This window comes from Stegostoma tigrinum, chromosome 12 (genome assembly GCF_030684315.1).
Source record: "Stegostoma tigrinum isolate sSteTig4 chromosome 12, sSteTig4.hap1, whole genome shotgun sequence".
NCBI lineage: Eukaryota > Metazoa > Chordata > Chondrichthyes > Orectolobiformes > Stegostomatidae > Stegostoma > Stegostoma tigrinum.
Genome location: NC_081365.1, coordinates 15,757,889 through 15,785,344, shown reverse-complemented (window position 1 = coordinate 15,785,344; position 27,456 = coordinate 15,757,889). Strand labels below are relative to the sequence as shown.

Here is a 27,456-nt window from a genome sequence, read left to right as displayed (position 1 = left end):
GTCTAGGCCCGAAACGTCAGCTTTTGTGCTCTTGAGATGCGGCTTGGCCTGCTGTGTTCATCCAGCTTCACACTTCGTTATCTTGGATTCTCCAGCATCTGCAGTTCCCATTATCTCTGATGACAATCTTTGCTAATTGAATTTCTACCCGAATATGAAAGTAACCAGAAAGAACCTCATCAGAACTGGATGTAAAACAGGCAGGCAATTCACTATCAACTGTCATGCACCATCCCCACCGTCTTTCTCAATGTTTGTTAATCCTGCAATTACAACTGCGTAAATACTGCAAAGCTCCTTTTGAAAGGAGAGATGACACCAAACAAAATGCACAGAGAACAGTGGAAGATGATCACTTTTATTTCATTCACAGGATTATTCAAAATATTCATCGTTAGTCTCTTGCTGGAATGGTCTTGTTACTGTTGACATGAATATATGTATCTTCCCCATTAGTCAACTGACTAGTACATTTTGGTGCTCCCTAAGTAATTGGATGTTCTGAGGTTCAGTCGTTGAAATGTGCCGAATACACCAGTTTCAGTTGGGATGCTATCATTGGCCCCCAACGTCAGCAACTCATATTCCACTTCGGAACCCTGCAGCCCAATGGTGTCAATGTGGACTTCACAAGCTTCAAAATCTCCACCTCCCCCACTGCATCCCAAAACCAGCCCAGCTTTTCCCCTTCCCCCACTGCATCACAAAACCAACCCAGCTCGTCCCCGCCTCCCTAACCTGTTCTTCCTCTCACCTATCCCCTCCTCCCACCTCAAGCCACACCTCCATTTCCCACCTACCAACCTCATCCCGCCTCCTTGACCTGTCCGTCCTCCCCACCTCTCCACCTATATTCTCCTCTCCACCTATCTTCTCCTCTATCCATCTTCGGTCCGCCTCCCCCTCTCTCCCTATTTATTTCAGAACCCTCTCCCCATCCCCCTCTCTGATGAATAGAACTATAGTGCCTGTTTCCCTCTTTTGGGGTGATTGAAATAAACTTAATTCAATAATCAATGCTTATGGTTGAGCAATTGTTAATCTTACCATTATGTTGCAGTCAGCTAGAACACAGTATTCTAAATGTGGCTCGTCCAAGGCTTGAGCAAGGCAAGGACAGTGCTTCTTTTATGCTTAATTGTGCTGATTTTATATCCTTATATAGGATTCACTTTTGCAACAATCTCATGACACATTAAATCTCAGAGTTTAAGGAGCAGCACGCAAAGAATCTTAATTGTCTGTGGAAACATGAAGCAGGAAAATAAGGCTACAATGACATTTAGATTGATGTGTCAGCCAGGGCTCCCTTTGTGGACCATATTCACAGCCCCAGTCAGGGACCCACCTAACTGGTGTCATTACAATCACTACAGATACCTCATTTTTGATTATGTCCAGTGCTGCCCCTAGCATTCACTGTTCAATAGATCAGTATTAGTCTCTTAGCTTGATGGTAGAGTGGAGGATAAGCCAGACAATGAAGGTACAGATAGTGGCTGGAAACAATGGTGATGGCACACATAGCCTGACATATCCAATTTGGAGTTGCTGTGTCTATTAAATATCTCTCCCATTGAGCATGGCAATTGTTTGCAAAGCACTATGAGGATATCCTCAATTTGAAGATGGGAATGAAACAAATGCAACCAATTCTTTGTCTGATACCTGCTGATTTCTAAGACCCAACCATCTTTTGAGGCCATTTGTGCAGAAGTCTATCAAAAGTTTTTTGTAGGCCTGAACATATACAGCAACTTTGAAGCCCCCCCCCCGCAAAAAAGTGCCAATCAAGTTAGCTGTCATTTTCCAGTAGGCAGAGTGTGATATCCTAATAGTCCTGGGTGTTTCAAGATTATCAGATAATCCAGCTCTAATAGCCTTTTCTAGCAATGAACATGAAGTAGTGGCTCATGTACTGCATCTTTATTGGAGCAATTGTAGTTAAACATGCTCAAAGTCAGCTGCCAATACGTATGTTAAGACAGACTGCAGGCTCATGACAAAGATAATGCGTGGAGGAACAGAGGGATCTTGGTGTGCAAATACATAGATCCCTTAAAATGGCCACCCAAGTGGACAGGGTTGTTAAGAAAGCATATGGTGTTTTGGCTTTCATTAACAGGGGGATTGAGTTTAAGAGTCGTGAGATCTTGTTGCAGCTCTATAAAACTTTGGTTAGACCGCACTTGGAATACTGCGTCCAGTTCTGGGCGCCCTATTATAGGAAAGATGTGGATGCTTTGGAGAGGGTTCAGAGGAGGTTTACCAGGATGCTGCCTGGACTGGAGGGCTTATCTTATGAAGAGAGGTTGACTGAGCTCGGTCTCTTTTCATTGGAGAAAAGGAGGAGGAGAGGGGACCTAATTGAGGTATACAAGATAATGAGAGGCATAGATAGAGTTGATAGCCAGAGACTATTTCCCAGGGCAGAAATGGCTAGCACGAGGGGTCATAGTTTTAAGCTGGTTGGTGGAAAGTATAGAGGGGATGTCAGAGGCAGGTTCTTTACGCAGAGAGTTGTGAGAGCATGGAATGCGTTGCCAGCAGCAGTTGTGGAAGCAAGGTCATTGGGGTCATTTAAGAGAGTGCTGGACATGTATATGGTCACAGAAATTTGAGGGTGCATACATGAGGATGAATGGTCGGTACAACATTGTGGGCTGAAGGGCCTGTTCTGTGCTGCACTGTTCTATGTTCTATGTTCTATGTTCTATGAAACAAAAAAATTGCCATTCCTGACAGGACATCCCATCAGAGAATACATGCACAGATAAGCAACACATTAAGAATGAGATACACAAGTATAATCGATTGTTTAATAGACTTGCTCATTGAAAGTGACTACCAGAAAAAGCCAGGAACATGGAGTTGAGGATTATCAGATTAGGCACTATGCCATTGAATGGCAGAATGGGCCAAATGGCCTACTTCTGCTCCTATATCTTATAAAAAGTACTGCATGGGCTGTAAAATAATTTGAAGTATCATGAGGAAATAAAGTGTTAGAAATGCAAACTTTATTTTCTCAGATTGAAAGATGCAGTGATGGTCCACAGTGAATGCTGTTGGTGAACAAAGATTTATCTCCAGTTTCAGGCCAGGCATGTAACAAAGGAGTGAAAAGTCCTGCTGCTTTGAGGAATTAGAAATTGAAAAACAAAAGATAGGCACTGTTGAAATTGTCTCTTTATTGAACAGTCAGAGGCTCATTAGGGCATTAAATATGAGTCAGTTGCAGAAAGTCTTCATCGTCACCAGTGTAAAGCCCCATTAGTGTCCCTGCCCAGTCTGGCTTGGTGCTGAAAACAAAGTCTCACCCAAGATGCCAAGCTGGATCTCTCAATAAACCATTACTCTTTGAGAAAGATCATTATTCTACCACACAATACAAGAAACTGCTCAACTCACACAGTGAATGAGAAACTGTGCTCCATGGCATAAAACCCAAGTAACATAAAACACTAATGTTACACCATCTATTCTAACCTAGCAATTTACTGGAAAATTGAAGTCAAGAACAAAATAAAAATCCAGGAAAATAAAATGGTCTTACTGCCATTTTGCTGCATACCTTTTGCCAAGAACCTTATCAGAACTGGATGTAAAACAGGCAGGCAATTCCCTATCAACCGTCGTGCACTGGTGATACAGAGATAAATGTTGTAAGCTAAAATAGCCACAAGATTTTTTTTGAAAACAATCAATTTGTTGGAATGGGGAAAGTGTTTTAGGAAGGAAAAGAATTGATCAGACTTATCAGGATTAATATCTCAGACCAAGGAGATAATTTTAGTTGTCAGTGTCGCTAACATCTATGGGAAGTTTGGAGTTGAGTTTCGTGCCAATCTCCCACTTATACTGTAAATAATTATCTGTGATCTAATGGAGATGTTTAAGATGATCAAATAAAATTGATAAGATGGAAAGAAAGAATTTCTTTTGCTGGACATGTCCAGAAAAGGTAAGTGTAATTACATTATTGCCATGGAGAAATACACTTCTTCATTCAAAGATCAGAGAGTATTGAGAACTTACTTTCCAGCCCCGCTACTAATTATTGATGTATGTCATTAAGGATAAAGAGTCACTGGACTTGAAATGTTAATTCTAGTTTTCACACCACAGATGCTGCCAGACCTGTTGAGTTTCTCTCACACTTTTAGTTTCTGTCCAAGCTAAAAACTGTCTGGGCCAAATAGCTTCCTTCTGCACTGTAAAGATTTCATGATGCTATGATAATTCCAAACCCAATATCAATAGATGTTTATCTTGCAAGGAAAGCTAGGGATATAGATGGAGTTGGGGAGATAGAGTTAAGACGTAGATCTGCTATGATAACAATGGGCAGAATAGACACAAAGGTTGAATAGCCTTATCCCTCAATTCTTACTTATTTCAGAGATAGGTGAATACAATGGCAAAAAACTGGAATGTTGTTTCCTCATGGGCATATTTTCTCTAAAGACTTCTATATGGAGGTCTCAAACACTTTGTAGCTTATTGACAACATATTAAATCAATTGACAGATGTTTGCTTTAACACATGCTCAAGATCTGACGGGCTTTTCTCAACCTTTTCAAGCGACTGTTCAGAAACCTACGCTTCTCAAAGATGTCTTCTTCTTCCATCAGCAGCTGCTCCATCTGCTCCTGACCCTGCAGCAACTGCAGTAAGTTGCGTTGTAGCTTGCTCGCGTACTCCTGCAAGAGGTAGAATCGAATGACCATTGGGACCATGTCTGCCAGTCGGTTTGAAGCAATCTGAAACACACAAGTAGATTCACCATCAACATGCTTCTCCTCAGAGGCCTGTACACCTTGTGCTGGAAGCTTACACAGCATTGTACAGCATTTACTGCACAGAGGAAACAGCTAATTGACCCAAGCGGCCTGGGCCAGTATTTATTCTCCACTTGGCTCACCTCCCATCCTTTATCGTGCATAGAGATCATTGTAGCACACTATTGCCTTCTTCCCAATATACTTGTCTAACTTTCCTTCTGTATCGCTGCACATTTGCTCCAATCATTCCCTTCACAAATTCAATCTTCTCACGACTTTTGGCGCTAGTTTCAAGCAAACTGCCTTTTGGATTTTATGCTTTTGCCCACGAGGATAAAATTGTTGTGAATGGGAGACTTTCCAAGTGGTTATCTTTTAAACTGCCTGGTTTAATTTGAGGTATACAAGAATGTGCTCAGAGACAGAAACAGCAGTTGTTGGAAAATGCAGCAGGTCTGGCAGCATCTGTGCAGTGGAATCAGAGTTATTGTTGCAGGTCCAGCGACGCTTCCTCAGAAACGATGGTAGCTAGGAAAATGTCAGTTTATATGCAGAAGCTATGGTGGGGGGGAGGGTAAGGAGTAGACAATAGGTCAGGATAGAGTCCAAAGAAAGAGAACAGCAGTTGGACAAAGAAGTTGATAACAATCTGGCTGGGAAGGTGAATAGCTGTTTATGGAGACTGTCACTAGCTAACAATGGGTTGTATGTAATGGCAGACTGTGTTATAACAAGGCCTGGTGTTTGTGGTAGAGGTTTGGGCATGGGAGAGTTCAGGTCATAAAATTATTGAACTTGATGTTGAATTCAGAAGGCTGCAGGGTCCCCAAGTTGAAAATGAGATGTTCTTCCAGTTTGCGCTGGGCTTCACTGGAACATTACAGCAGGCCCGAGACAGAGATATTGGCCTGGGAATCGGGTGTTATGTTAGTGTCAGGCAACTGGAAGCTCAAGGTTTTTTTTTTGCAAGCAGAACATCGATGTTCTGAGAAACGGTCACTCAGTCTACATTACCCCAATGTAGAGGAGACCACACTGTCAGCAGTGATTGCAGAAGGCTAGATTCTGGGAAGTGCAGGTAAAGTGTTGCATCATCTAGACGTATGCTTGGGCCCTTGGATACTGGAGAGAGGATGTAAATGGGCAGGTGCTGCACCTTCAGTGGTTGCAGGGGCAAGTGCCATGGGGCTGTGGGGGTTGTTGGGAGTGAAAGAAGTCTAGACCAGGGTGTCCCAGAGGGAATGGTCCCTGCGATCAGCAATGTGTGTCTGGTGGTGGCCTCTCTCTGGATGTGGCAGAAATGCTGTCTGATGATGATCTTCTGGATGTGGATGCTGGTGGGATGGCAGTTAAGTACAAGGGGAATCCTCTCACTGTTGCGAGATGGAGGGGTGAGAGGAAAGTTTGGGAGATGTATCGGACCCAATTGAGAACCTTGTCAACAATGGTGCTGGGGAATCCTCTGAAGATGGACATTTCAGAGTCTCCATCGTCAAAGTTGGCCTCATCAGAACATTTGCAATGGAGACAGATGGACAGGGAGAGCGGAATGGAGTCTTTTCAGGAAACAGAGTATGAGGACGTATAATCCTGGTAGCAGTTGGAGTCATTGGTTTTTCGTGGATATTAGTAGCCAGTCTATCCCCAGAAATAAAACAAAAAGAGATGTCGTGGAAGGGGAGGGAGGAGTCCGAGATAGACCAGGTAAAAGTGAGGGTGGAGTGAAAATCGGAAGCAAAATCCATGAACTTTTCTAATTCCAGATGAGAGAGGGAAGCAGCACCAATGATATCAACAAATATTTCAAAGAAAGAGATGTGAATGGGGGCTGGAATAGGACTGGAACAAGGAATGTTCCATGGATCCCATGAAGAAACAGACGTAACTGGGGCTCACACAAGTACCCGTGGCCACCCCTCTGACCTCAAGAAAATGAGAGGTGTTAAAAGAGAAGTTGTTGGGGGTAAGGACAAGCTCAGTTAAGTGGAGGATGGTGATGGTGGGTGGGGACGGTTAGGCTTTTGCTCGGAGAGATCTGATTGACTGTTAATTATCAGGCAGACTGCTGATGTTAATAGATTTCTTGTTTGCAGAAATGAAACTCATTGAGGTTTAAAGACCAAGCAAGTGCACAAAGGTGCTTTGCTGCTAAAGTCAAATATATTGTACTCTGGAAACTGACTGAAGAGACTTTCTAGACAGTTTGCCTCGGTGTATCAGAAGAAGAAACCAATTAGACAGTGGGAGAAATTTGGAATTTCAGCTACAAGGCTTCATATATATTGAAAATGTTCCAAGAATATAAACTGTAAATATATCTTGGGGTTTCACATTGTGTGATAATGCAGGATAGTGTATTAATTTTCTACAAAGTAATGTTTTATCAATATCAATATTATTTGTTACGATGTACAACTTGAAGCATAATGTAAATGTGGACGAATAAATTATGAGTATTCTTTTAATATGAAACATCCAGGATGGATAAGGGGGAGCTGGTAGATGAATTGTATTGGATTTCCAAGAGGCATACGAAAGGATGCTGCAAAAAGTTACTACAGATGTTAAGAACACACATAGCGGAATGCTGACTAATGGAAAAGAAAGGTGAGGATAAATGAGTAATATTCAAGTTGGCAAACTATAATTAGAGGGGTGCTACAGGGATCTGTGTTGGGATCTCAGTAATTTATAACTTCATGGGTAAAGGGACAAATTGTGTTACATCCAACATTTCTGTTGGTCAGAAACAAGCTGTGAGGAGGATACAAACTAAACATAAAGGGATATGGATAGGTTTAGTGATTGGGCAAAAACTTATCAGATGAAGTAAAATGTGGGAAAATGAGGTTGTCCACATTGGCAGGAGCAACAGAACAGAGAATCTTACTTAATTTGAAAAAAAAAGAGACTGCAGAATGCAGAAGAGCAGAGAGGTCTATGTATCCTTCTACATGAATCACAAAGTTAGCATGTAGACACATCAAGTAATGAGAAAGGCAATGGAGTTACAGCCTTTAATGCAAATAGAATGGAGTATTAAAGCGGTGTGTGCTACAACTGCACAGGGCAATCGATGAAAATGGCTTAGAGCGCTTGGATACTTTTGATCTCTTGAGACAGGACCTACTTGCACTGGTTAGGAGAAGGCAGCTCACCAGGCTAATTCCTGGGATAAACAGCTTGTGATGAAGGATGGTTGTGCTGATACTCATTGGAGTTTCAAAAAAATGAGAAGTGACCTTCTTGAAACACACAAGATTCTGAGAGCATTTGACGTGTGGATGTTGAGAGAATGGATCCTGTCAAATCCTATGATGCCTTGTAGTTGAAATTTAGAACTAGGATCTATTTTTAAAATAGGGTAGCTCCTACTTATGACAAGGTTGAGGAATTAATACTTGTAAAATTTCATTCCTAGGAATGAAAAGAGTTGCTATGTGCTTTGGACATCTAAGCTCTTTGCCTATCTGACAGGAATATTTCTTACCGAATTTAAACTGCTCTCCCTCCCGGAGTCCCATTATCCACCACAACTTCTCCTCTGTGCAGAGGTGGTGTCTTATGCCTAATGTCCATTTAACTGCCTTTCAGACATATAATATGAAGTGAAAGCGACAATCAACCGTTGACACTGATTAGAATGATTCTGTCAGTTTGCATCAATGAAGATGGAATTGCACAGCTCACCACATAATAGGTTTCTAAATGAATGGACATTGCAGTGATATCAGTACTGATCGAAATGATCTGCTGGTTCTGCTCCTCTGGTAACTCATATTCGGTCTGGATTTGATTCAGCTTGTTGGAGTAAATGATGTCCTGACTGTAGACCATTTTCTCCATCTGGAACAGAGTCTTCAGCATCCGCTCAGCTTCCAGCTCCTGGATCTCACGAATTTCATCAATCTTACTCTGTAGGAGAGATGAGCCAACATGTTGCTCAGTATGGAACTGGTCAGATGGTGTGCAATGTTCTTTTCCTGGACACTGCTATCTATCCACCTTTCTAAATGTAATTTGTATTTCCATTTGGTGACAGCTTAACCTATCAAAAGCCAGGTGTTGCACAGGCAGAGGGGCATGGGGGTGTGGAGCCTTTTCTTGGGTTTGAAATAGGTCCCATGAAGCCTAGATTTGCAATACCATGTCCCAATGAGCAGGAGCCCACCGGACTGGTTTGACAGCCCATTAACCATTCCCAATGGTCACCTGAAATAAACATAGCATCATTAAAATATGTTAACAAGAGTCCTGTATCTACATCAGGGCCCTCATGTTGGGTCGGACCTGCAAGCTCACTTGTACAGTCAGTTTTAAATTCATGATGGAAGCAGCAATCACTAGTGCCATTTAAAAGGGACTGACACCTTTATTAAAGCAAGTGTCTGGTTAACAGTATCAGGCTTGGGTTAATGTTTTGGATTTTTCCAATGAGTAACTGATGGGAAATAACCATCATCAATAAGTCAAGACATCCCACACTGGGAAATCGTCAAACTAAAGTCAATCCTGTCACAGAATCTCCAGGCGGCCATTTGGCCCATTGTGCCTATGGAAGTATTTGAGAGAGGGAACTAGTCTATTTAATCCCATATCCCAGCCTGAATTTAATGTTAATGATGGACCTCCCACAACTGATGGGAATCACTCTCACTGGTTAACAGCCCAGAGTTAGTTTCTATGGTGGAACCTCAACGTGAATGTCCTTAAGGTCTTAAGTGGCTAGCGTCAGAGATCGCAAGGGATCAAGTTATTGAGAGCTGCCAGCACTCCACTGCCATCAGAGTACCCGGGAGCAGTGGATTCTGCCAGCAATGCTTGGAGACCCATCTTGACTAGAGCCATCAGATCCATCTAGTCCATGCTACACTTCAGTCAGAGAAACATCTTGACATTGCTACTCTCTGCCTCCTCTGTCTTGGCCAACTGAAGACTCACCTGATTCCAACATATATTTTCCAGCTAAGGTGCCGTGCAGACTCCCTGGTTAGTTTTTGCTTCTTCCTAACCCAGGGACATGGATGATAATTGTAGAGCACCTTAACTTAGATCAACACCCAACAGGGAAGCTCTGATCAGACTTCCCCATGCCATTAATTGGATGGATGGTAAGCCCCACCCTGAACTTTAGTTTGCAATCCAACTGTTTAAAATTTGTCGTGATGGATTGAAACTCAAAGACAACCTCCAGGCCAGCTCCTAACCCAACTGAAAACCCAGCCTGGTCATTATTCACAACCACACACCCGCTCCCATTTCCCTGCCTCCCTCACCCCGTCCTACCCCATTAACACAAACCAAGAAATTAGATGTCTACATACCTTGATATTTCTCATTAGGTTTGGCAACCCTACAAAATGCTGAGTGGCCAAACTGTTAAATACTGACTGGACCTGGTCTGTAAGGAAAAAGAGTTCTATTACAGGAAGAAGACAATTCTTTAGCTATGTTTTGAACAGCTTTCATTCTTATAAGTTCTGTTATGATGCAGTCCTATCAGGAAGTGGTTCGCGTGTAGAATGAACTTCTATAGGGAGCGGTGGATCCAGGTACAATTATAACATTTAAAAGACATTTATGTAAGTACATGAATAAGAATTGTTTGGGGGGAAATGGGCCAAGTACAGTCAGGTGCGACTAGTTTAGCTTCAGATTATGGATGAATGGACCAGTTACAAGTGATTAAGGGGGAGAGATAGGTGTAGAAAAGCATGAACAAGTCCAAAATCAGATACAGCTGCTTGGCCATGATCAAATGATAGGGGGAGTGAATTCGATGGGCTAAATAGCCTACCAAGGGTTGAGTCTCCAAGTGCACAGTGTCCCAAAATCCAATTAAGTAAGATGCTAGAGGGTTTGTCTGACCTTCTAATGCAATACAACTTTGCAATAAATATGCTGTCATAATTTAAGAATTCTGATTTTGATGTATTTTTGAATTTATCTATGATGGTGAATTGCTGGTCTCAAAAGGTCAGGAAGTCAGTTTCGAACATAATTTCCATTAAAGCATGTGAGTTCAGCGAAATGGCCACATAAACTTACCCGGGTGAGGGTGAGGGTGGCGGGGGGAGGCGTGGTTAACTGATGAAATGATTGTAAAGTTAAACATTTATGACATACAGAAAAAGTCAGGCCAGGGGCCAAAATCAGGCTTCAGTTGGGAGGAATAATTTCATCCTAGCAGCAGAGCAGTTTGTAGTTTGCGGAAGTCCAGGTTTTCAGAGTTGGAAAGAACCGTGACAACTGTTTTAGCACTTCAAGTGGACAGGGATTTTCTTAAAGCTCAGTGAAAACAGCCAATGAAACAACCAGTGTCTGTGTAGCTTGGGGACAGACAGTAAAAAGAGAATCACATCTTATGAATGTACAGGGATTCACTGAAAGGAAAAGCTTGCAATCTCATCAGTTATGCATAAAATTGAAGTGTTAAAAAAAAGGAGAGATACTTCACTGGGATAGTAGGAACTGCCGATGCTGGAGAATCTGAGACAACAAGGTGTAGAGCTGGATGAACTCAGCAGGCCAAGCAGCATTAGAGAAGCAGGAAAGCTGATGTTTCAAGTCTAGTCTCTTCTTCAGAAAATGAAGCTTTCCTGCTCCTTTGATGCTGCTTGGCCTGCTGTGTTCATCCAACTCTATACCTTGTTGTCTCAGATACTTCACTGGGATGGAGTGTCTGTCAAGTATATTGCTGAGAAAAGGGTTGAATTTTCTTTTTGCTGTTCATGATCTGATCTTTCTGAACTATCCTCTATTTTGCAGATTTTAAAAAATGTAACAAGCTTGTGTATTTTTTGAAGAGGACATTGGAAGACATATGTGAATATGTTCAGGGACACAATGTAAAAAAACAACACTCTTGGTCAACTAACCCAAACTTTACACTGGATCTGACCAGCTGAGATTGGCAAATTGAATCACAGCTTGGGGCATCACTGAACTCAAAGCATTGACTCTGTTTTTCTCTCCACTGATGCTGCCAGACCTGCTGAGTTTCTCCAGACATTTCCATTTGTGTCTCAGGTTTTCAGTGTCCGTAGTTCTTTGCTTTATAAAGATGCTATGGAATTCTTTACCGAAGGATTGAGGAGTTATCCCTGGAGCCCTAGTCAATATTTATCTCTTAACATTATAAGGAACATTATATGGTCATGATATTGTTTCTATTTGCAGGATTTTGCTGTGTGCAGTTGAATACTGTGTGTCCTACTTCAAAGAATTAACTACACTTCAACAAGGTACCTCTGATTGTGAAATTCTTTGGGGTATCCCTAAGTTGTGAGCTGCACAATATCAATGCAAATCCTTCTCTATAACACACAGAATCTTTCTTGTCAAGTGCTATCTGGGCCATACACTTTACCTGATATCACCTTCAGCATGGTGAGAGAGGGAGGCTCCAACTTCATGATCTGATTCTTGGCTAGCGACTCAAAGATTCTGTAATTGGTAAATCCGGGCAATTCTCTCCCACGGGACTTCTCAGTGTACTCTGACACTTGATCGCTCATTATTTCTTTGACTACAACAAAAATAAAACAATGTTATCTTTCGGCCTGTTTGTTAGACGCTGTGATTTGTTTTTTGTGTTTCTCAAACTATTCTTCTCCAGTGCAGCTGAACTCTCTTATTTAACAGGAACAGCGATCCAGCTGCCACTTCATCCAACCTGATCTTTGCCCCGAAAGCGGATGTTCTATGGCAGGGAATGAGAAGAAATGTGACCATAATACGTCAGATTCAGCAGCAGTTTGGTTGTTTCTACTCCCACAAGAACATATTGAATCATATATAATCCTTTTCAGATAAAACTTAAATTCTGAAATATCTCAAAAGAATGAGGATTTGATGTTGAGTGTACAGACATAGTTTGGAATGATAATGGAAACTTCGCTCAAAGAGATGGATTCAGGAAGATTTTAAAAGTGCTGAGCAAACTGAAACTGGGAACAGGGAGCTCAAGAGACAATGATTAAGATGTCTGAATCCTATCCATGATGGAGGGAGAAGACAATGGCCTAGTGATATTATCACTGGACTGTTAATCCAAAGACCCTGGGGACTAGGGTCAAATCCTGCTGTGGCAGATGGTGGAATTTGAATTCAATAAAAGTCTGGAATGAAGAATCTAATGATGACCATGAATTAATTGTCTGAAAAACCCATCGGAATAGACAACGGCAGAAACAGCCCTGTCAACCCTGCAAAGTCCTCCTCACTAACATCGAAGGGCAAAATTTGGAGAGTCGTCTCACAAACTAGTCAAGCAACAGCCTGACATAGCCATACTCATGGAATCACACCTTACAAACAATGTCCCAGACACCACCATCACCATCCCTGGGTATGTCCTGAACCACCAGCAAGACAGACCCAGCAGAGGGGGTGGCACAGTGGTATACAGACAGGAGAGAGTTGTTCTGGGCGTCCTCAACATTGACTGCGAACCTCATTAAGTCATGTGGCTTCAGGTTAAAAATGAGCAAGGAAAGCTCCTGCTGATTACCACATACTGTCCTCCATCAGCTGACGAATCAGTACTCTTCCATGTTGAGCATCACTTAAGAGGAAGCACTGAGAATGGCAAGGGCACAAAAATGTGCTCTGGGTGGGGGAATTTAAACATTGACCATTAGAAGTGGCTCAGCAGCAGTACTACTGATCGAGCTGGTTGGGTCCTAAAGGACATAGCTGCTCGAACGGGTCTGCAGCAGGTGGTGAGGGAACCAGAGGGAAAAGCATATTTGATCTCATCCTTATTAATCTGCCAAATGCAGTTGCATCTGTCCATGACAGTATTGGTAAGAGTGACCATCACACAGTCCTTGTGGAGTTGAAGTCCCGCCTTCACATTAAGAATAACCTCCATTGTGTTATGTGGCACTATCACTGTGCTAACTAGGACAGCCTTCACTCAGATCTACCAACTCAAGACTGGGCATCCATGAGGTACTGTGGGCCATCAACAGCAATGGAATTGTACTCCAGCACAATCTATAACCTTATGGCCCCACGTATCCCCCACTGAACCATTACCATTAAGCCAGGGGATCAACCCAGGTTCAATGGAGAGAGTAGGATGACATGCCAGAAACTGCCCCTGGCATACCTGAAGATGAGGTATCAATCTGGTGAAGCCACCAAACAGGACGACTTGCACACCAAGCAGCAAATGAAAGACAGAGCTAAGTGATCCCACAACCAATGGATAAGATCTAAGCTCTGCAGTCCTGCCACATCCCCGGTTGTAAAATGGTGGTGGTCAATTAAGCAACTCACTGGAGGAGAAACTCCACAAATATCCCCATCCTCAATCATGGAAGAGCCCGACACATCAGTGCAAAAGATAAGGCTGAAGCTTTCACAGCAATCTTCAGCCAGAAATGCTGAGTGGATGATCCGTCTCAGCCTCCTCCAGTGGTCCCCAGCATTACAGATGCCAGACTTCAGCAAATTTGATTCATTCCACTTCATATCAAGAAATGGTTGGAGACACTGGATACTGCAAAGGCTACAGGCCCTGACAACATTCCAGCGACAGTACCGAAGACTTGTGCTCAAGAAAATGCTGTTCCCCTAGCCAAGCTGTTCCAGTACAGTTACAACACTGGTATTGACCAAACAATGTGGAAAATTGCCCAAGTATGTCCTATACATAAAAAGCAGGACAAATCCAAACCAGCCAACTACTGCCCCATCAGTCTACATTCGATCAGTGAAGTGATGGAAGGTGTCAGTGACAGTGATATCAAGCAGCACCTGCTCAGCAATAACCTGCTCAGTGATGCCCAGTTTGGATTCTGCCAGGGCCACTCAGCTCTGACCTCATTACAGCCTTGGCTCAAACATGGACAAAACGGCTGAATTCCAGAGGTAAGGCGAGAGTGACTGCACTTGCCATCAAGGTTGCATTTGACCGAGTGTGGCATCAAAGAGCCCGAGCAAAACTGGAATCACCTGGTTGGGGCAGGAGAATAGTTCTCCAGTGGTTAGAATCATACCTGACACACGGGAAGATGGTTGTGGTTGTTGGAGATCAATCATCTCAGCTCCAGGACATCTCTGTCGGAGTTCCTCAGGGTAGTGTCCTCTTCCCAACCATCTTCAGCTGCTTCATCAATGACCTTCCCTCCATCATAAGGTCAGAAGTGGGGATGTTCACCGATGGTTGCACAGTGTTCAGCACCCGTTCATGACTCCCCAAATACTGAAGCAGTCCATGTTAAAATGCAACAAGATCTGGACAATATCCAGCTCGGGCTGACAAGTGACAAGTGATAAGTGGCAATTGACATTGGTGCCACACAAATACAAAGCTATGACTATCAATCAGAGACAATCTAACCACTGCCCCTTGGCATTCAATAATGTTACCATTTCTGAATGCCCCACAATCAACATCCTGGGAGTTAACATTGACCAGAAACTCGACTGGGCTCACCACATAAACACAGTGGCCACAAGAGCAGGTCAGAAGCTAGGTATACTGTGGTTAGTAACTCACCTCCTGATACCTAAAAGCTGTCCACCATCTATAAGGCACAAGTCAGGAGTGTGATGGAATAGTCCTCAATTGCCTGGATATCTGCAGCCCCAACAACACTCAAGAAACTTGGCACCATCCAGGATAAAGCAGCTGCTTGACTGGCCCCACATCCACAAGCATTCACTCCCTCCACCACTGACACTCAGTAGTAGCAGTGTGTACTATCTACAAGATGCACTGCAGAAAGATCCTCAGACAGCACCTTCCAAACCCAACAGCACTTCCATCTAGAAGGACAAGGGCAGCAGACACATGAGAACACCATCACCTTCAAGTTTCCCTTCAAGCCTCTCACCATCCCGACTTGGAAATATATCACTGTTCCATCACTGTCGCTGGGTCAAAATCTTAGAATTCTCTCATAACGACATTGTGGCAAACGGACTGCAGTGGCTGAAGAAAGCAGCTCACCTTCTCAAGGGCAACAAGGGACGGGCCATAAATGCTGGCCAGCCAGCAACACCCACATCCCACAAATCAATAGACGTTTAAAAAAAAGAGACAGAACAAGAGTGGCCATTCCACGCAGAACAGATATATCATTTTGGATGCTGTTGAGGGGAATGACCTCAGGGGAAAGCAACAGCAGCCAAACACATTGTGCCACGGTCGATTCTACTGCAGAGAAGTGGGATGAAAAGTGTGTGCCAGGGCAATGGTTACAGGGGACTCAATTGTATTGGGAATAGACAGGCATTTCTGTGGCTGCAAACGAGACTCCAGGATGGAATGTTACCTCCCTGATGCTCCAGGATGTCTCAGAGCAGACACAAGACCTTGGGGAGTGGGAGAGTGAACAGCCAGTGATCATGGTACACATCTGTACAAGCAACATGGGTTAAAAAAAAGGATGAGGTCCTAAAAGCAGAATACAGGGGAGCTAGGAAGAAAGTTAAGAAATCGAACCTCAAAAAGTAGTGATCTCAGGATTACTACCGCTGCCACGTGCTAGTCAGAGTATAAATGACAGGATATATCAGATGAACACATGCCTGAAAAAAAATGGTGTCAGGGAGAGGGTTTCAGATTCCTGGGGCATTCGGACCAGTTATGGGGGAGGTGGGACCTGTACAAATTGGACACGTTACAGCTGGGCAGGACCAGGACTCATGTCCTAGGGGGAGCGTTTGCTTGAGCGGTTGGGAGGGTTTAAACTAATATGTCAAATGGTATGTTGGCCTTCAATATGAGGGGTTTCAAGTACAGGAAAAGGGATGGGTTGTTGCAGTTAAATAGGGCCTTGGTGAGACCACACCTAGAATATTGTGTGTAGTTTTGGTCTCCTTTTCTGAGGAAGGATGCTGTTGCTTGAGGGAGTGCAGCGAAGGTTTACCAGGCTGATTCCGGGAATGGCGGCACTGACATATGAGGAGAGATTGATTAGGTTAGGATTGTTTTCGCTGAAGTTCAGACAAAATGAGGGCAGATCTCACAGATTCAAATTTCCAACAGGACTAGACAGTGTAGATGCAGGGAAGATGTTCCCGATGGTGTGTGTATACAGAATCAGGGGTCACAGTCCGAAGATTCAGGGTAGACCATTCAGGATGGAGATAGTAGGAACTGCCGATGCTGGAGAATCTGAGATAACAAGGTGTGGAGCTAGGTGAACACAGCAGGCCAAGCAACATCAGAGGCGCAAGAAGAAGGGTCTGAAGAAGGGTTTCTGAAAAAGGGTCTAGGCCCGAAACGTCAGCTTTCCTGCTCCTCTGATGCTGCTTGGCCTGCTACGTTCATCCAGCTCTACACCTTGTTATCTCATTTAGGACTGAGATGAGGAGACATTACTTCACCCACAGAGCGGTGAGCATGTGGAATCATGACCACAGCGGGTAGTTGATGCAAAAACATTGAATGTATTCAAGGAGGTGGCTAGATATAGCACTTGGGGCGAATGAGATCAAAGGTTATGGGGAGAAAGCAGGCTTAGGCTATTGAGTTGGGCAATCAGCCATGATCGTGATGAAGAGTGGAGCAAGCTCGAAGGGGTGAATGGCCTCCTCCTGCTCCTATGTTTAACAATAGATCACGTGATCCTTCACCACCCTGTATTCATGCAAACTGACTGAACACAATCCAGCTGCTGTTTCTCTGACAATCTGATACTGATAACCTCATTAGTTGTAAGAATCTTTGCAGTTCCTAAAACACAATCTTTCATGTAAGGCATTTACAGACTTGATCAAATTTAATGGACAATCACAATGTTAATGAAAGCAGATGATCACTTACACTCTGTCTGATCTTCATCAAGAAGATCATGCCATTTCCCAAAACTCTTTCGGACCACTGTGTATATTTTCATGTCATCGTCATATTCCCTTGAATATTCTCCAATTGTTAGGTTGGAAAGATCTTCACTGTAGCCTCGAATTTTCTGCAGTTCATTGAAAAGTTAGTGTTTATGTTCGTCTTTAACTGAGCACCAAACATATAAAACATTTTTCACTTCCTCTTCAGCATCTTCACAGTTAATTAGAAACAAAAAAATGTGATATCTCTTTCCAGTCATACAGCATAGAAAGAGGCCTTTCAGCCCACCATTACAATGCTGAACAACAATGTATAAGCAACACTAACCCCATTTAGCTGCATTTGGGTAATAGTCTATGATGCCCTAGCATTTTAAATACTCATCCAGATGCTTCTTAAATGTTGCGAGCGTACCCTGCCTTCATACCTTCTCAGGCACATTTCATATTTCTACCATCCTCTGGATGAAGGAAAACCTTTTCTTCAGAACTCCTCAAAACCACTTACTGCTCATCTTCAACTTGTGCCCTCAGGTCTCGAAATGTTTACCATGGGGAAGGGATTCTCACAACCTACCCGGTCAATGCCGCTCATAATTTTGTACACCTCAATCAGATTCAACCCTCAGCCTCCTCTGCTGCCAGGAAAAAAGAACTCGGTCAATCCAGTCTCGCCTCATAACGGAGATTTTTCATACCAGGCAACATGGTCTGCACCCTCTTTAGTGAATCGCATCCTGCTGGTTGTGTGGCAACCAGCACCCCTCACAGTATTCCCACCTGCGGCCTAACCAACGTTTCATATAGTTGCAACAAGACATCTTTTCTCCTAAAATCTAAACCCTGGCTAATGAAGGCAAGCATCCTGTATGCCTACTTCTCTACCCTGTCTACCGGTGCTGACACCTTCAGGGATCTATGGATTTATACACCAAGGTCCCTTTGTTCCTCAGTATGGCCTAGGGACCTACCATTCATTGCGTAAATCCTCCTTTTATTAGACCTACCAAAATACATCACGTCACATTTATCAGGATTAAACTCTATCTGCCATTGTTCTGCCCAATTTACCAGCTGTTCGATATCAGACAGTAGTAGGCTGAGACCATCTTCCTCTTGATCAACAATACCACCTATTTTTGTATCATTTACAAGCTTGCTAATTCACATTCAAGCCACTAATGTCCCTAAAAAGCAGCAAGGTTCACAGCACCGATCCCTGTGGTACAAGACAGTCGCAGGCTTCCAATTACAAAAATAACCCTTCACCATCACTCTTTGCTTCCTGCTTGCAAGGAAATTTTGAATCCAGTTTGCCAACTTACCTTGGATCCCACCAGCCTTCCAATGTGGCTGAAGGAAAATAGAAGGAAAATATTCTGCCTGGAAGTCAGTGGTGAGTGGTGTTCCACAGGGCTCTGTCCTTGGGCCTCTACTGTTTGTAATTTTTATTAATGACTTGGACGAGGGAATTGAAGGATGGGTCAGCAAGTTTGCAGACGACACAAAGGTCGGAGGTGTCGTTGACAGTGTAGAGGGCTGTTGTAGGCTGCAGCGGGACATTGACAGGATGCAGAGATGGGCTGAGAGGTGGCAGATGGAGTTCAACCTGGATAAATGCGAGGTGATGCATTTTGGAAGGTCGAATTTGAAAGCTGAGTACAGGATTAAGGATAGGATTCTTGGCAGCGTGGAGGAACAGAGGGATCTTGGTGTGCAGATACATAGATCCCTTAAAATGGCCACCCAAGTGGACAGGGTTGTTAAGAAAGCATATGGTGTTTTGGCTTTCATTAACAGGGGGATTGAGTTTAAGAGTCGTGAGATCTTGTTGCAGCTCTATAAAACTTTGGTTAGACCGCACTTGGAATACTGCGTCCAGTTCTGGGCGCCCTATTATAGGAAAGATGTGGATGCTTTGGAGAGGGTTCAGAGGAGGTTTACCAGGATGCTGCCTGGACTGGAGGGCTTATCTTATGAAGAGAGGTTGACTGAGCTCGGTCTCTTTTCATTGGAGAAAAGGAGGAGGAGAGGGGACCTAATTGAGGTATACAAGATAATGAGAGGCATAGATAGAGTTGATAGCCAGAGACTATTTCCCAGGGCTGAAATGGCTAGCACGAGGGGTCATAGTTTTAAGCTGGTTGGTGGAAAGTATAGAGGGGATGTCAGAGGCAGGTTCTTTACGCAGAGAGTTGTGAGAGCATGGAATGCGTTGCCAGCAGCAGTTGTGGAAGCAAGGTCATTGGGGTCATTTAAGAGACTGCTGGACATGCATATGGTCACAGAAATTTGAGGGTGCATACATGAGGATCAATGGTCGGCACAACATTGTGGGCTGAAGGGCCTGTTCTGTGCTGTACTGTTCTATGTTCTATGTTCTATGTGGCACCTTGTCAAAGGCCTTACTGAGGTCCATTTAAACTGAATCAATTGCCGTGCCATCATCAATATGTTTATATTTTCAAAAATATCAAGTAAATTAGTCAGGCTATCCCTGCTTTTCAAAGTGTTAACTAATCCTGTCCCTCCGAATTCTTTCCAAGAATTTCTCTACCACTGACATCAGATGAACTGGTCTGCAAGTACACGGCCTATTCCCAATGCCCTTGGTGAGCGAAGGAACAACATTAGTTATTGCCCTGCCATCTGGTTCTGCCCCTGTGGTCACTGAAGCACTAAGTTAAATTGACAGGGCCCCAACAATCTGCTCCCTTGCTTCCTGTTGCACCCTGGGATAGAAATCATCAGGCCTGGGAATTTGCATACCTTTATGCCCACATCTGATATCTCCTCCTTAGTAATTTTAGTATGTTCAAGAACCTCACCGTCTCAACTGTAATCTTCAGCTACATTGTTCTTTCCTTTGTGAATACAGATGCTAAGTATTTATTTGAGATCTCTGCATGTCCAGTGACTCCACACACAGCTGACCCTTGGTTTCGATTAGGCACCATCTTTTCCCCTGGCAATCCGCTTGTCCTTCATACATTTATAAAATGACTCATTGTTTTCTGTAATCCTATCTGCTAAAGATATTTCACAGCCCTCCATGCCCTTCTCATTTCCTCTTTAAAGCACCCGTCCCCCGACAATCTCTACACTCAAGAGCCGCCCCAGGTTTTCATGCACTGTACCTGACAAATGCTTCCTTCAGTTTCTTGGTCAAAATCTCAATATTCCAGGTTTCCCTGGACTTGCTGCCACTGCTTTTTCTCTCACAGGAACACACTGGTCTTTAACTCTTACAATTCTACTTCTAAAAGATTCCCACTTTCCAAATGTAGTCTTATCGCAAAGAGCTGCTCAGAGTCTATGTTTGTCAGATCCTGTCTAATAATATTGAAATTAGCCTTTTGCCAATTTAGACTTCTGCATTTTTCCAATCAATTTCCACAAGAACTTTTAAACTTAACAGAGTTATGGTCACGATTCCCAAAATGGTCGTCCATTGACACTTCAACCGCTTGACCAACTTCAATCCCTCAGGTCAGGTCCAGCACTGCCCATCTCTAATCGGACTATCTGCGTACTGGCACAGAAAGGTCTCCTGAATGTGCTTTAAAAATTACACTCTTGTCTAATCCTTTAGCACAAAGGTAATGCCAGTCAATCTCCTGTTACTCTGGCTTTATTCCTCTTACACCTTTCTGATTTGTCCACATATCTGCTCCTGCATCTCCCTCTGACTGTTAGGAGGTCTGAGGGGAAAATGGGTGGGGCCTCTGAGAGACCAAGGGGGAAATATGTGTAGGGAGCCAGTGGAAATACACGTTTCACATCTGTATTCACAAAGGAAAAGACAATGTAACTGGGGATTTTAGTTGAGATGGTGAGGCTCTGGAGCACATTTTTATATTTCTTTGCTCTACCCATGCGGCCTCATTTGAAAAGCCTAAGACGTTGTCCCTCATTACTGCAGTGATAGTCTCCTTCATTAATAATGCAATGCCCCACTTCTCTTACAAAGCACCCCACCACCCCACCAGCCCTCACATCACTCCTGAAACTTTTAGACCCTTGAATTGTCAAGGTGCAAGTCTCGTCATTCCTACAAAGATGTCTCAGTGATTGCAATATAATATTCCCACGTGCTGATCAATGCTTCAAATTCATCAGCCTTACCATCAAGTTCCTTGCACTGAAATTGATATAATTTTGTTTCCCCATTCTCCCATGGCCTTAACATCTCCGCCTTTCCTAGTATCTCCTCTATATCTGGTTGGACCTTGCTCCAAATTTACATCAACGTTCTACGCCATGTCCCTAACAGTACGAGTAAGCCTCCCAGCAAGGTAGTAAGGCCCATTCCTGTTCAGGTGCAACCTATCCAGCTTATACAGGTCTCACCTACCCCAAGACCTGTCTCAATGATCTAAAAATCTGAAGGTCTCCCTCCTACACGATTCCTTTAGCCACACGGTCATCTTCCTATTCCAATTCTCAGTAGCACAAGGCACTGGAAGTAATCTGCAAATTATAACTATAGTAGTACTTAGTAAAATGGAGATTTCTGGCTCAAGGGAAAATAACACTTTCCCAATGCATGGACCTGGTATCAGCACGGGTAATTATAATTATAAACAACAATTGTATTCTAGAGATAATAGGAACTGCAGATGCTGGAGAATCCAAGATAACAAAGTGTAGAGCTGGATGAACACAGCAGGCCAAGCAGCATCTGAGGAGCACAACAGCTGATGCTTCGGGCCTAGACCCTTCATGAGAAATGGGGGAGGAGGAGAGGGTTCTGAAATAAATAGGGAGGGGGGGGAGGCTGCTATCCTGCAATGTTATGTTGCCCAGAGATAACGAGTTCAAATTCCTGCATTTGAGAATTTGAATTCAATTTAAATCAGGAAATAATAAGCTGGTGACAGGAAGTGCAATTCTGCTGCTCTAGAATGTTGTAAATATGCAATTGACTACTGCTATTCCATCACATTAAATTCTGAAAACCAGTCATACCTTACTTACAATATTAATAATGTCTCTGTCCCAGACCTGCACAGGTTCTCCAAGATTCTCTGTGCTTCTATCACATTGAGCATTATCCTGCTATAGCTTAGCAATTTAGGTCAAACATACCTTCATGCCAGATTAAGGACCATTCCAATAGAGTTACAGACATCTCCTTCCCAATCCTAAATAACGTCAGCTATAGTTCTCAATCATCCAGTATCAATTTTGAAAATTCTTTGTATTTAGTAACTCAATGCTCACCAAACTCTAGTTAGCAAACAGTTATTATTTGGTCACAGTCAAACTGATGCATGTCAATCCAAGAATTTCCTCAAACTGTTGAGAACAAGCCTCTTCTTCGAATGAGGCCCAAATAAAAAAGAAAACTCTTATGCACTTACATCAATGAGGAAAGGAACTTTATCTTCATTGTCCTCTGGTACACCCAATCCTAACAACTCCAGTTCCCTACTCGTTTCAGCAATTTTGCATCGAACCTCTTTTTCTATGGTTGGCAGGGTTTTCTTTCATGAGAAAAATATTTGAAATCATGTTACCTTAAACAAACAAAGAGGCAATGGTATATTTATCACTGTCCCAACCCTCACCCCTTCCACTGCTACAATTAATTCTTACTTTATATCTTTTTACCATATTGAACCTCCAGTAATTGTTAAACTTAAATTAACTGTTAATCAGAAACAGAATCAAAAGTTGCTGGAAAAGCTCAGCCGGTCTAGCAGCATCTGTGAAGAGAAATCAGAGTTAATGTTTCAGGTCTGGTCTCAGCATGTAGGAAGGATCACCGGACCCAAGAAGTCAAATATGATTTCTCCTCACAGATGATACCAGATCTGCTGTGGTTTTCCAGCAACTTCTGTTTATGTACAAGCTTTTTAGGAAGGGAATGTTGCCAACTCTCTGAACCTCATTGTTCTTTAGTATCACTGATGCAAGAATTGGCAACTAGTTTGGAATAACTGGAAAAACTATTGCAATTTTCCCTCACCATTATTTCTATGTACATAGCTATTGCTTAAAACACAGGTTTCTTTACTACACTTGGTGCCTATGGTGCCATTAATAAAAATAGTCAAGTAAAGAGTGTTACTGACCTGAATCTGATTGACAAGTTCTGTGGTCAGTCTGGCAGCCACACACTGAATTGTTGCCACCTTTTCTTCCAGAAGCATTCTGCATGACAAAAGAAAAAAGAAAATGAACAAAGACATCACACTTACATTTTCAGGAGGCAACAGGGGAGGAAAGTGAGATAACACTGTGTTATCTCAGACTCTAACATTGGCAGTTCTTACTATCTCCACAGAGGAAGGTTACTGGAGTTCAGTCAGTATCAGAATAAGTCGGGCCAATAGGAACTCAAGCCTGCTATCCAGATGGAATGAAAATTGTGTATAAAGAGGGCTGGGAGTGTCAAGAAAGGATATTCTATACTAATCATTTCTAAAAATAAACCACACCCAAGTCAGTTTCGCACTGTCTCCCTTCAGCTCCACTTTCACCACAGAGTTAAAATCATGGCTAAGGGCACAGACCCCAAAATTCCTGGAGTGTGTAAAGGTTAAAATTTGCACCTTTACCTGTTTAGGAATTTCTGACCTCTCGTTTCCAAGCGAGACATCCACAGAATTTTTGATTGGCCACTGGGCAGTCTCACGCACTGGTGAATAGGCATGAATTTTGAGTGTTTTGGAAAAGTGGCCTCATCCCAACGCTACTTCAGCTGCTGAACTACTCCCAGAATGAGCACCTTTGTTTACAAAGAGCATTTCACTAGGGCCATTCATTGTGGTTCACAGAGATCAGTTGCAGAAGTTTTTGTCCAGAATCGCTGTAAATATGACTGACTGGAAATCACAGCAGGACCAGGAAGGAAGCCAGATTTCATAAGACAACACCAGACGAGAGACAGACCAATACTGTTGCAATGATGCCTGCACAACAAGGCATTTGCAAAGTTGCTAATGCAACCCAACTGCTTAAAAAAGGATAGAGTAAACCAGGAACTCTAGACTGGTTTCCATACTACTGTATTCATGTCAGGGTAAATATTAAAATCTATCGTATAGGTGTGATTACTGCAAATTAACAAAAAAAACTGTCTGATTGCACATAGTCAACATGGATTTTTGGAGGGAAAATCATGTTCAATTAACCCACTAGGAGTTTTTTATTCGAGGCTATTACTACCAGAGTCAATAATGTGGAAACTGGTGTATGTGGTGCATTTGAATTTTCAGCAGGATTTTGTTAAAGTCATACACAGGACGTTACTTTGGATTGGATTAAAATAGATTGAAGGGTGGTTAACAGGCAGAAAGCAGAAAATAACAATGAGTGGGTTGTCTTCAGGTTAGCAGGCTCTAGTCAGTGGACTACCACAAGAATGTATGCTTGGAGCCAAGCTGTTCACAGTCTACATTAATGATTTGCGTACGGGGACCAATTGTAATGTTTTCAAGCTTGCCAATGACACAAAAGTTGGTGGGAATGCAACTTGTCTGAAGGATGCAAAGTGGACTTCAAGGGGATTCAGACAGGCTAGTGAGTGGGCAGGGTCACTGCATATGGAATATAATATGGATGCGTGTGAGGTTATTCTCTTATTGGTGGGAAGAACAAAGGACTACAGCATTTCGTAAGTGGTGAGAGATCAGCAAGTATTACAGCAAACTTTTCATTAACCAGCACCCGTGGGATCAGGAGCGTAGTGGTTGATCGGGAGGCGCATATAAACAATGTAAAATCACTAAGTCATAGAAACATAATGCCGAGTGTGTACACATCACTGTATACTTTATCTACTACACAAATCACTCAAATAATAATGCAACTTTGCTCCAAATAAGACTTCTCACATGCCCCCTCTCAACAGACTACTCGGAAATTGTGGAGATTGCAATATGTCTTTTGCTGGTTTAATCAAGAGTTCCAGCCATGTAGTGCCGATTAAAACAAAGTTTGCTGTATTTCTAAAGGTGCTTAGGTGTCCTTTTTCTTCACAAGTCACTGAAAACTAGCATACAGGTGCATCCAGCAACTCAGAATGTTAACCTTTATTGCAAAAGGATTTAAGTACTGAAGCAAATATGTCTTTCTTCAATTGTATAGAAAACTACTGAATAGACTGCACCTGGAGTTTTATTTGCCGTTATAGTCCCCATGCCAAAGGAATGATATACTTGCAATTCACAGTGTCCAATAGAGTTTTACCACACAGATTCCCGGGTTGTTGTGAACATCCTGTGAGGAAAGTTTGATGTGTTCTCTCCAGGGTTTAGAAGAATGAGAGGCAATCTCAAAGAAAAGTATAAATTTCTTAAAGGGAAGAGACAGAGTAGCAGCAGAAAGGAGGATGTAGGATCTACAACTGGGGACACAGTATCAAAAATAAAGGACAGGCCATTGAGGACCAAGGGGAAGGGCAATTTTTTCATCTGAGGGTGATGAATCATCCCAAAGTGCTGTGAAAGCTCAGATATAAAGTAAGCTCAAGACGAAGACTGAGTGATTTCTCGTTGACAATGACAACAAGAGATATGGGGGTAACACCAGAACATGGCAGGTAGATGATCAGCAATGATCTAGAATGGTGTCTCAGGTTCGATGGGCTGAATGGCATCCTCCTACTCTTGTTTCTTCAGACATCCAACCCCAAAGAACTTGCTGACCCAGATGCATTGCACAGGAATGGTTTCAGGTAGGTGAGGGATTTCAGCTCATCCACTTAGCCATGATTATTTTCTAATAATCCTGAATGCTGCCACTTCTTTAAGGGTGTCTGGTGTGTTGTGTTTAATTTAGTCAGTCTTTGGAAAAACCCCATTCCCAGCTGTAGCCAGATATGAATCCAAGGCCTGCAGCATGAGCAATGCTTAGAGAAAGTAAGCAAGCAAACTCTTACCTTACATTACAGGCTCTTTCTGTAGAGCAAGAGGATTTTGAGAGTCAGGGCATCAGGAACATGTGAGGCCCCTTCTGAAGCCCTACCTGACTTTGAATTCCTGGAAACTGGAGTACCATTTCAAACACCTTCAATCCTTATATAATTTCTGGATGTTTGGAAACAGAATTTACATCAATGTTATTTATTCAGGGTTTTATTGTGTGTTAAAGGCTTATTGAAAATATATTGCCATCGTTTGAGGATTTATATTTTAAAGTAGAGTTAAATGGATTTTTGGTTTTAGATCAGTGAAAGTGACCTATTTATCTTAAGATGTCAGAAAGTCATTTTTAAACAGCGAGTTCAAACATCATTTTCCAGAAGCCATGTGGAATTTATCCCATAAGTTAATTGATGAACTGCTTCTAAAGTTGAGCCAGGCTACAGTCAGATTTCTTACTGGTAGAAGTACACTTTAGCTGGTGGCAGTCTAGACTTTCAGACCCAAAAAAGTAGTCTTAAAACTGTTTTAGCAGTTTAGGTAGACAGGGATTTTCTTAAATTTCTGTAATTAAAAGCTATTGAAGTGGCAGGTATCTGTGTACCTCAAGAAGAAACAGTAGCAGAGAGAATCACATGGAAATCAATGTATAGAAAGTTGCTGAGTGAGATATAACACAGTGCGGAGCTGGAGGAACACTGCAGGCCAGGCAGCAGCAGAGGAACAGGGAAGTTGACATTTAGGGTTGGGACCCTTCTTCAGAAACACGGGAGGGTGAAGGGAGCTGGGAAATAAATAGACAGAGGAGGGGTGAGTTGGTAACAGGTGAGTGCAGGTAGGCAGTGGTGGGGTTGGTCAGTGAGGTGGGAGGGGCGGATAGGTGGAAGTGAAGATGGACAGGTGCTGTCAGGTCGAGGAAACGGGGATGAGATTGAGTGTTGGTCATGGGATGAGTGAAATGCCTGCACCCTTGTCAGTTAAAGATTAAATGAAAGAG

The 27,456-nt window shown here is 42.8% G+C and overlaps 1 protein-coding gene across 1 annotated transcript in view; it reads right to left on the bottom strand.

The window, feature by feature from the left end:
* Positions 1-3,171: 3,171 nt before the first annotated feature.
* The window catches only part of LOC125456879 (interferon-induced GTP-binding protein Mx3-like), a 48,135-nt gene continuing 23,850 nt past the window's right edge, over positions 3,172-27,456 (bottom strand). The window contains exons 8-14 of the mRNA XM_048540378.2: positions 23,667-23,745; positions 22,953-23,075; positions 17,570-17,714; positions 12,155-12,313; positions 10,110-10,186; positions 8,476-8,700; positions 3,172-4,764 (exon numbers count right to left, since the gene is read on the bottom strand). Coding sequence (XP_048396335.1) covers positions 4,540-4,764; positions 8,476-8,700; positions 10,110-10,186; positions 12,155-12,313; positions 17,570-17,714; positions 22,953-23,075; positions 23,667-23,745 — 1,033 coding nt within the window. The 3' untranslated portion in view covers positions 3,172-4,539. The remainder of the gene's footprint in view (positions 4,765-8,475; positions 8,701-10,109; positions 10,187-12,154; positions 12,314-17,569; positions 17,715-22,952; positions 23,076-23,666; positions 23,746-27,456) is intronic.